Raw genomic sequence first — 11,215 nt, forward strand, 5'->3', positions numbered from 1 at the left:
CTCGCTTCTTACAACTAAATGAAGTGGTGAGCCCCGAGACTTGCCATTATATGGTCTTACAGTGTGAGGCGACTTTAGCGGGAGCATGCAGTATTGTCATCTACCCTTCAAGACATAAATACTTCTACACATATAAACGTTCCTCTCAAACTGACTGTAAAAGTATTACAGTCCACACTCACTCCAATATGCTAACAACATTACTGTTGTAAATAAATAAAATACCTACGACGAACCCTAACTATTTACAATGATATGGTACTTGATAATTATTAAGTTTTTAGTACTTATACTAAAGAATGGCTCACAATATGTTTAAGTACAAAGTTATAATGCGCGGTAGAAAGTTAAAGAATATTGTAGATTAAAATTGTAGGAAATTTTTTCTACAATCGATTTGTACAAAGTCAATAGTTTTAAATTTTGTTTGTGGCAACATACATACACATTACAAATCGTTTCATCAGTCTTCGTGAGTATGTTTTTGGTTGATACCTGAGAAAGGTACTGTAAGTCTAACTATTATAGAAGTTTCATGCACATTTCCACGAGTTTAAAAGCGGATAGTACGAGACTAAACAGATGTTCCTAATTTAAGTCATCATCATCACGTCAGCCATAGGACGTCCACAGCTGAACATAGGCATCCTCTAATGCTTTCCACGTTGATCGATTGGTAGCGGCCTGCATCCAGCGCTTCCCTGATACCTTTACGATGTCGTCGGTCCACCTTGTAATTTAAGTAGATTGTTTATTTTGTAATATTCTTGTGATTATTCATATAGACTTAACATTTTAAACAACTGTAATGAAATATGATAAAAAGTCTATATTTGTGATTAGAGTTTTCGCCAATTCGTATAACAGTCTTTTGGCAGCATTACCCATTTCCCATTAAATGAGAGTATTAATACCAGTATGTCGACAATTCGACATTGGCTTTCCAATATGTTTTATATTTTATCATAGAATGTCATATTATTTATACAACAGTTTCAGTTGAAAGATCGTTTCTTTATAAATAAACGTAAACTTTCAAATTACTAGGTTAGTATAGCACTAACCGCCTTCTCCACGCGAAAGTCTCGATACTAAAACTAAATATTGAATACGTAACAGATAACTCAATAAAGTCGTCTGACTGCAGCGAGAGCAGAAATGATTCCAGACTTGAATCGAACGTCTTTTGTAATATTCGAGATTCGACTTACCGCGCAGCGATATTGTTTTGTTTCGTCGTTGCCGTGGGATTACGCGACTCGTATACTTGGTATACCGTGGCGACCACGTTCGAAGAGGTTTCTCCCGGGGTTCTTCGCGGGTGGGTTCAGTTGTGCGCCGCCCTCTTGCCTTGCATGTACCCTTCCCAGCGGCGCGCCGTGTTGATGAGGATGGGGTCGTCGTCCAGGCCCGCTAGCAGGTATAACTGGTTGACGTGCGTGGCGTGGTAGTCCCACCGCGCGATGTTGGGGCTCACCTGAAGAGTGAATAAACACTGATTTAATGACACGTCGCGATCGAAGCAGAAATGAGGAGGTCTGCAGGAGAACCATAAGTAACATAGTCCGCAGAATTGCTGATATTAAGTGCCAGTGGAAGACGTAGTGTGGGTAGGCCCCCCACCAGGTGAACCGACTATCTGGTGAGGATCGCGGGAGGTGTCTGGTTGCAGGCGGCGCAGGACCGGTCTTTGTGGAAATTCCTTGGGGAAAGTCTTTGTCCAGCAGTTGACGTCATTTAGCTGAAACGAACGAATGACTACACTAGATCGGTGTTACGCGTGGCTAATGTGCGTCAGCTGCGGTTGTGAGTTCTAACTCTACTGTAGTCAAATGTCAGTAAGATGAACACGATGAGTTATACCCGGAGTCATAAACATTATAGAACAGCATATCAGATGGACTGTCAGGTAGTGGTCCTGAGGGATGCCCGGTTTTAGCGGGATCACGCCACTGTGGCGATTGAGGCATTACAAAAAGTCCTGACCCTGGGTCGTTACCGCTAGTATCTCAGTGGATTCTGCCCTTTATTTACATACCCCGAGCGTGAAGTGGCGCAGGTCGTAGAAGCTGCCGCCGCCGGTGTCGTAGAGCGGCAGCAGCGCCTTGAGGCTTGCCATGCCGTCGTCGAACAGCTTGCGCGCGAGCGAGACCGTGTTGTCGCCCTCGGCCGCGTGCACGTCGTACAGCCCCAACAGCGTGTAGATGAACCCGTTCAGCACGAATAGCGGCGGCTTCGTCGGGTACTCTTCGTACCTGGAAATATGCAGTTAAAAAAACATGAAACAAAAATTAGCCAAGTGCGTGTCGTGCCACGCGCAGTGTAGGATTCCGTAGTAGCCCGTTGTTACCACAGTGTTTCAAAAAATTTTTCCAAGCAAATTTTTACAGATTTTTCAAGGTAACAGTTTAGTTTTTGGAGGGCCCGACGGGGGGACGGCAAGTCTAATTTATTCCGAAACAAAAATGACCATGTATGGGCCGTCAAACACTATCATACCACAATTCAACCCACACACAGAGCCATCTATCGGTAAAATCGGTAACTCAAAACACTACAAATATGAAGCTTAATATTGAACATTGACTTTTGACACTGGTGGCTGAGGATGACAAACTGAAACTTACGCCCGTATTCACAAATGATGATGCTCGCTTAAGTGAAGCAGAAAATCGAACGCACAGCGTTGAATAGAGCTCTGTTCTTGTTATTGGTTCGTGTGTCACCCTGTGCGTGCACGCGCACTGTGAGACCTCATATTGTTTGTGAATACGGTCGTTAGGGTGTATTTGGTGTATACGGTTTTCCCCAGTCGATGGAGCACATGATGTCGTGCCCTAAGTGCCCGAGCAACTGCACGCAGGATTGAATGAATTCTGCTGACAACGCGACTCTTGTGGCGGAGTTTTGGGCTGACACTGTGTAGGTTTGTTTTCCACACGAAAAGAAGAAGGTGTTATGTGATTTGTGCCGGTATGCACAATACTAAATTTCTTCATATCTTATCTTGATCACGTTCACAGTGTCAGCACATTTATCACGTATAGTGCTGATGCTGTGACGTCATTTACCTTTATATCGTATAAATAGTCACGCAGTTCGTGTTAATAAACAGACATATAGCAGAGACTAACTACAACCCGTGTCTCATTTATACGGTCCCCCTAACATGGTACATGACTCACCAGACGTGCTTGTCCATCCAGAGCGCCTTGACGCCGCCGGCGGCGCTGGGCACGTCGAGCAGGCGCAGCGCGCGCTGGGCGGCGCGCAGGTAGCCGGCGTCGCCGCTGCGGTGGTACGCGCGCGCCAGCACCGACATCGCGTGCCCCTGGCTCATGGCCGAGTGCCTGCCACGACACATTACGTTACTTTTACTTACTATACAGCGCTCAATAGTATAGACATATGAATGAGGGATGTAGGCTTATCATATTAGGTGTATTATGTGGTTAATTTGCGTTACACTGGCTTGTCTTCTTAACATAGTTTAACGCCCGTAAACAAAAAATGCTTGCTTAAAGTGAAGCAGCAAATCGAACGCACAGCGTTGAATAGAACGCTGTGATTGGTTCGTGTGTCACCCTCGCGAGATCTTGGTTTATGGCCCAGTGTCTGTAACAACGCCTCTACGTTATTTTACAACGCTTGAGACGACATTGAACAATGAATAAGAGATCCGGCATTGAATTAAAGATGTGGGCTTATCATATTGAGGATGTGATTCATGTATAGTTAACTCGCGTATACATAAGGGAGAAGCCACACGTTGCGATGCGGTCACGGCGCCGCACCGCAGGCACACCGCACTTCGATTGAGCGAAACGTTGCCGTATTGCGGCGCCGCATACCACAGTGTTTGTGTACAGTAATGCGGAAAAATGTTTACGGTGCGCCGCACCGCACCGTGTGGCTTCTCACTAACGGGGGTTTAGCTATCTCAAAATTCTCAAATACACATGTGCGAACCAAGACAGCGTGTAAACATCTCTCAGTCTGATTGATAGGTGCTAAACGTCGTGTAAAACTGTCTATGCGCAAATTAACGTAAATAACGGCTGCCTGATAACCCTTCGTCTCAATAACCTACAACCTTCGACCGTCGCTTCATACTTCACCAGGAGTGGCAGTTACTGTCGGAGCTGACGGTTCGCACGATAGTTCTATCGCTGATTAATTTACGCACTTTATTTGTAGGTCAGGCTAAAATTATACTAGTTGTTTTATAGCTTAGGCATTCAGGACTTGTCACTGCGGCTAATTGCGTATTATAGCAGCCCTAAAATTGGGTCCACCGTTGTACGGCATACGGCTAATGCGCGCGGATGTCAACTTCATTTCTTCGCTAACGTAGACTTAAAAATCTATTTTTATTTCCTTGACACAAGATAAAAAGCTGTTAAAAAGGGAATAGGTTAAGAAGTCCAGGAGAGTGTGGGTTAGACTGCTGCTGCCGCGCGAGCCAGCCGCCGCCGCCGCTGCTGCTGGGGACACTCACCAGCCCGGCCGCAGCTCGGCGACGCCGGCGGCGATGCGGCGCCGCACGGGGATGGGCCAGCCGCCCGAGCGCGCGCGCTGCTGCCGCGCGAGCCAGCCGTAGCCGCCGCCGCCGCTGGGGACACTCACCAGCCCGGCCGCAGCTCGGCGACGCCGGCGGCGATGCGGCGCCGCACGGGGATGGGCCAGCCGCCCGAGCGCGCGCGCTGCTGCCGCGCGAGCCAGCCGTAGCCGCCGCCGCCGCTGGGGACACTCACCAGCCCGGCCGCAGCTCGGCGACGCCGGCGGCGATGCGGCGCCGCACGGGGATGGGCCAGCCGCCCGAGCGCGCGCGCTGCTGCCGCGCGAGCCAGCCGCCGCCGCCGCTGCTGCTGGGGACACTCACCAGCCCGGCCGCAGCTCGGCGACGCCGGCGGCGATGCGGCGCCGCACGGGGATGGGCCAGCCGCCCGAGCGCGCGCGCTGCTGCCGCGCGAGCCAGCGCGCCGCCGCGAAGAAGTGCGCCATGTGCTCGCTGCCGGCGATGGTGATGTTGTCCACGCTGCCCGCGCCGCTCAGGATGATGGACGATATCTGCTCGGACAAATGACATTTCTTATGACTCAATCATAACTTCCCCTACCAAACTTAGTGCCACTGCTAACGTCGCGCTCTTGTCGCTACATTGCTGCCGCCGACAGCGTTTTATAGGTTTTGCATGTAAGCTGCAAGTAAGCGTATACCAAACGTATGAAGCGACGCTACGTGGATAGTAGCACTTAGGTAAATTATTCGTGGTAAGAATGTTACCTGCAATTTGACATTATATGGAAAATATCTCATTGAAAACCAACAGGATTGAATAATTTACCTTGAACTTGGACCGTGGCGACTTTCTCTTGGGCTTGTCCAGCAACGCCCAGCCCTTCTGCATGTCGATGATCAGATCGCGGGTGACTCGCCTCCACAGAGGCTCTGTGCCGATACCGTAGTAGATGTGGTCCTCCTGATTTATAAGTGAACAACTTTAGTAGAAATACAGTCCTCTCAACTTAAGCTGAGAATTGCATTTGTGTGAGTGCACACCGATAGTTTAGAGTGGCAATCGGCTTGAAGCGCGGCGCGTCCCGCGCATGGTTTATTATAGCAAGCGGCCTGAAGCGCGGCGCGTCCGCCACGCACCGCTTCCTTGTCGCTCACATACTTCACTTCACCCCCGGTACTGGTAGCAGATACGTGTAATTTTATGTAATTGTGTTCCAAATATTAGTGAAATGGCTCCTACTGTAAGTGAATTTCCTGTACGAAATCCATTAAGCAGCCAAGTGAAAGAAATTTTATGCAAATTGAATACGTATTTTAAAGGTGTGAACGAAAAGTTTTTAGTCTGTTTTTATTTTGTAATTTTATAAAGTTTGTCTTTTTGTTGTATTTTGTAAGGCTGGCTGGACGCCCGCTCTATAAACGGTGATCGCAGAATATCAGCGTCGAGGTACTTCTTGCCTTGGCATATGCTGAGCGAGGACCTGTTTTTATTTATTTATTTATTTAAAAGGATGTGTCAAGTGTCGTTACATCGGCCCAATTGGTAGCAAGTGTTTTATAGACTTCCTTTTAATAAAACATTAATTTTATTTGTATGTGTTTTACTAACGGTACTTTTGGCGATCACTCACACAAATGCAATTCTCAGCTTAAGTTGATAGGACTGTACTATTGAAGTAAGTATGCAATACTTACAAAATCATCAAGAAAAAGTTCAATAAAATCAATCAAAAGAAACAGTAACTCACTTGCGCATATATTAACTGTTGACTAGTAACGTAATGTAAGTACACTGTTTCCTTTTTATCCTTATTCTGGAGCACGACTGTCAGCGAGGAGTTGGCAGATAATGTCAGATCTAGACTCAGCACAAAATCTTGGGTGATGTTGACCTTCAGCCAGACTTGGCTCGACGCGTGGTCTGATGTCGAGAACCTTAGGACATTTGTGTGGAGAGCCGTGTCGTATTCCCGGGCCATATAAGCGTCTTTGCTGACGATCCAATTCTCTAGATGCTTCTCCCCATCGTCTATTATTCTTCTCCGAGGCTCTGGTTCTGTCAAGTTCTTGCTGTAATGTGCCAGTCCAAATTGAGCTATCTGCGTTGGATAGAAGAACCCTTTTGGCTCCCATTGCATGGAGACCGGGACGCCTTCGATGCCGCTGATGCATTTTACGCGGTCCCGAACCTCCACGTTGTAATTCTCGAATGTGGTGAAGGTGCCGCGCGGATCGTACTTCTTCTTGGGATGGTAGATTTTGCTGTAGCTGTGTGACCATTCGAATTTTTCTCCACCATCCCCCGAAGTTATTTTCCCATAGATCTATGGAAACAAAATATGTATCAGGGCATTAATTATTATATTATTGCGTAACTCAATTAATATAATGTGCGTCGATTGATTTCGAGGAAAACTAGCTTGTTTTTGGAACTAGTCAATTAGCCTTGATAATGATGTAGTAAAATGCCCTCGATTGAATTAACTAGTTCATTATGGCGATAGATTACATTCGGAACTAGTTAATATTCGAAAATTATTTTTACAAAAGTAAAATTAACTAAATGATATCGTGATGAAACTAAATAGCGGTTGACACATACATACAGTTATGTGTCGTCATGACCTTACTTATTGTTTCGGTCGTGGTATTGCATGCTACAAAGTATTCCCTTTATTGAACTTCGATATGATAGGCATAGCAAGCTTTTACTACAGTTTATGACAACATATTTGACCCGGCGAACTTCGTACCATTCATATTTAGTTCTAATTGTGTTTTTATTTTTATTTTAGGTAGTTTCGGAGCCAATCAAACATCTCCTCTTTGTAATATTAGTCTAGATTAATGCAGTATTTACCTCAAAGAAGCAAAGCGAAGTACAAATCAACAAATGGCTTTCAAAAGAGGCCTGTACGGCGATTATCACACTGCGCCGCGCTCCGCGTGATTTCATATAAAAATTCCCGCGCGCAGACGCGTTGTCAGTGTGTTGTGCCGCGCGTGTTTTCTATACAAACTGAGGTACTTGCATACAATGATTAAATCTGTCGTCCCGCGTACCGCGGCGCAGTGTGATAATCGCCTACTAAATCCCGGTCCGTGAGCATGTAGAATTTTGTCCAATGACCCCTAGCTACCCATCTTTATCACTCGCGCGTAATTATATTGCTGTCGCGCTGTGCGACTGGCACGCGCAGTGAGTGTGCGAGCGCGATAGCAACATAATTACGCGCGAGCGATAAGGATGGATAGCTTGGGGTCATTGGACAAAATTCTACGTGCTCACGGACCAGACTATAGTGATCTCACCTCAAAGTACTTGTGGATGAATGAGAAAGGCACGAAGACTTCGTCTCTATCGCGGCGGCACGCCACCGAGTACTCGCCGTTGATGACGCACTCGATCTCGTCGCTGGCTGCTGTGCGCTCGGAGAGGGCGTTGGATATCACCGAGCCTACTGAACGAAGAAACACATTGGCTTTTAATCTGGTCAAGTCAGACATGGCTCAGACATGGAGTGCAGGTGCGGTTTTGTTCCCTAGTTGATGAAGCACATGATGTCGTGCCCTGGGTGCCCGAGCAACTGCATGCAGGAGGATTTAATGAATGCTGCTTACGACGCCACTCTTGTAGCGGAGTTTTGGGCTGACACTGTGTAGGTTTGTTGTCGACACGATAAGAAGAAGAAGATTGGCTTTTAATATAGGAGTAGTAGGATATTATACAGGGTGTCCCTGTAAGTATGGATCAAACAAAAACGATTGATTCTACTATGCAAATGCAACTTTCTTACAGGAACAATATCTCCATACTAATTGGCTGATTACTGAAGACAAACAGTGACAGCCTGTATAAAACTTCTGTGAAGTTGAGTTTATATTCCATACAGATTTGCTAAAAGACAAGATTTGATGTTTAAGTTATAAATTCAAATATTTTCATACAATCATTTTCATTTAATTCACATGAACACATCATCCTCAACTCAAATAATTTATCATTCCTCTCTGTAAACTACCAACAGTACCAACCTAAAAAACATAACCTTCCTTCTGGCGCGGTCGGGTAAAAACTACTTAGTTGTATTCAAGATTTGCAATAAATTCGTTGTCATGGGTTTGGGTGGGGCCATTTTATTTGCTTAAAATATAAACTACTTTTTAGAAGGAATGCATTACATATCATTTTAGGTACATGACTTAGCATTCATAATAACAATGTCAATGTACTCACAATAACACAAACAGGAAAACTTCTGTATATTGAATAATTCTTGACATATTTTACTGAGAAGTGGCAATACCTACTTACTAAGATATTCTTAATACAAAAATGTGTATTAAGCTTGAAATTAAATTTCAAGTTTGATAAATTGGGAGTAAGATCAGAGGTATTGGTACATAATCATCAGTATGAGTATGTCTGACTTGGATTGCTTGATGAATGGGTGTTAGCTCAAAGGTATTGGTACTTCATAATAGATAGATATTTATTTGCATCACCATAATGTAACATAGGGTAGAATATTTTTACTAATATGGGTAGTGTAAACAATTTTTATGTGCAACATTTGAAAGATGAGGTGTGTCGCAGTACTGTCCAAGTCTTATAAGTACACTGACATAAATAACTATAAAGTTTTGGAGCAATCGTTTTGAGATAAATTTATCATGACTGATTTAAGGTAAGTGAAAGAAAAAGTGAATTCCGTAACAAGTGGGTTAATTAATAATAATCACTACGAGACTCACTTGGCTTGCGCGGGACCTCCCCGCAGTGGCTCCAGATGAGCGTGAGCAGCAGCACGGAGAAGCACAGCATGCCCAGCAGCAGCCGCATGCTCACGCGCCCCACCTTCATCATTGTCACCTGCCGGAGATTGAGCAATTCTAAATGTTTTTTTTAATAATTATTATAGCTTGAAAATCCACACACAGTTTTATTCAATTAATGTGTTTCACTTGATTGTGGCCCCACTTGGGTAAAAGCCTCCTCCATCATTCAAAATGTTAATGCAATTTATTAGCTTTATTAGCATTAGCATTTAAGGTGTGTTTACTAACCACATTATGAACTATGAGTTGTTTGAAATAAAAACTTTTTATTTTATTTTATTTAATTATTAGTTGCCATTCGCTCCGGAGGTGGAGTCTGGTGACCAGTAGCACAGGTTTCTCTTTTGAAATCTATTTCAGACCCCAGTCCCTCACACTTTGGGTTACAAATCTTTGGCCTAGTTAATTTTATTTTTAAGGACCTAAATTGTTGGTCTAATAAATATTTTTTTGATTTGATTTGAGGTATTGAGTATTGTTTGATCTTTGAAAATATGGAGATAGTTTCCGATTAATGTAATTGTTTCATTTAATATATTCTACCCATTAAAAAAAGGTAGAAAAGTCGAACTTAATTAATGCCTTAGGATTCTCTCCTTTCAACCTATGGGCCAAACAGAAACCAGAGTTACAAGTAGCACATAGGAAGTTAATGATCTGCTTTAAATAAGTTTGAAACTAATTAGAATAAGTAAGTAATTATATTATTAAAGAATTAGTTTTGATATGTTGTATGTAGCTACTTACTGAAAGATAATGAATCAAATTTATAAAGAGCTTGCAATTACATATTGTTGTGGTAGAACTTTTCCATGCTTATGAATATTTTTAACTGTGCTCTTCAATCAGTTTAGAATATTAGCAGCTAAATATAGAACGTGGGATGGATACAAACAAAACTCGTCGAAAGGGCCTGCGTGGGCGAACCAAACATTACCTGTGGACGTGTCACACGGGCTATGCTAACATTACTGCCACAGCGGGCTCGAATTCCCATCTAATAACAGGTAAAAGTGTGTACATTAATACAAAATATACTCACTTTGTATACAGTAGTAGTATTCCATCCGTTCCGACGTTGTTTGAAGAGCAATATATGGACACTAGTCATAAGAACTTGTTTTTGTCACATCTTAATCACTAAATATTACTATTTACACAGCGCATGAATAGTAACTTTCACAAATATTTCAGGTGAAACAAGTAAATTCCATAGAAAACCGACTTTGCAGCAGAAATACGTCCACGATCCGTGCGCAGCTGTTTGACTGTTTTTGACATTGACAGCCAGCACTGAAATGCGTCCGTTCGGAAATCAAATAGGCGTTGATATCATTTTTAAACAGCTTTTGCTCTAAAATATCTAGTGATTTTATATTCAATCACTTGATATTTCTTTTATCATTTTCTTAATGGTCTCGAGGGGAATCATATTAAATACTTTGAATTATGTTTTGAATAATTAACTTCAAACAAAATAGTTTTTCCAATTACGTTCAAAAGATTTCCTGTATCTACTAATAATCTTAAGTTAATTAACTACCCAATGTTAGCTTCTGTTACAAATAGGTTTAAATGAATGGGATTAAGTACCTACCTACTTACCTTTATTACATACCTAGTTACTTACTAAGCATTTATTTTCTATAATCGGATTATGTGCTTCAAAAGGTAGATAAAAGTCTTGCCAAGAACCATTTGCTGCTAAAGAAAAACTGTTTGTCAGTGATTAAAAAAATATTTCTTCAAAACATAATTAAAGCTTTAATAAAAACGGGTTTAGTATCAAATCATGATCACAAAATTCAATTAGGAGCCCCTTTGCGACCCGCGAAACCAGTTTATGTCGTAAAGA

The 11,215-nt window shown here is 43.2% G+C and overlaps 1 protein-coding gene across 1 annotated transcript; it reads right to left on the minus strand.

Annotated features, from left to right (window-relative positions):
- Positions 1–754: 754 nt before the first annotated feature.
- On the minus strand, positions 755–10,639 carry Hsepi (D-glucuronyl C5-epimerase). Its single transcript, XM_028302503.1, has 9 exons — positions 10,403–10,639; positions 9,277–9,394; positions 7,834–7,982; positions 6,270–6,845; positions 5,348–5,482; positions 4,883–5,070; positions 3,186–3,350; positions 2,039–2,255; positions 755–1,477 (listed from the first exon to the last, which is right to left on the minus strand). Exons 1-9 carry the CDS (start codon positions 10,469–10,471, stop codon positions 1,328–1,330), a joined length of 1,767 nt encoding a protein of 588 aa, XP_028158304.1. The 5' UTR covers positions 10,472–10,639; the 3' UTR covers positions 755–1,327.
- Positions 10,640–11,215: the final 576 nt, after the last annotated feature.

This window comes from Ostrinia furnacalis, unplaced genomic scaffold (genome assembly GCF_004193835.3).
Source record: "Ostrinia furnacalis isolate ACB-3 unplaced genomic scaffold, ASM419383v2 OfSCF1130, whole genome shotgun sequence".
NCBI lineage: Eukaryota > Metazoa > Arthropoda > Insecta > Lepidoptera > Crambidae > Ostrinia > Ostrinia furnacalis.

Bases quoted from the DNA above. Each gene is read 5' to 3' on its own strand.
- Hsepi (XM_028302503.1), bottom strand. From the start codon at position 10,471: ATGACTAGTGTCCATATATTGCTCTTCAAACAACGTCGGAACGGATGG. The intron at 9,395-10,402 runs GTGAGTATATTT...AATCTCCGGCAG, and splicing joins ATACTACTACTGTATACAAA to GTGACAATGATGAAGGTGGG. The intron at 7,983-9,276 runs GTGAGTCTCGTA...TTCTTCGTTCAG, and splicing joins GGAGGTCCCGCGCAAGCCAA to TAGGCTCGGTGATATCCAAC.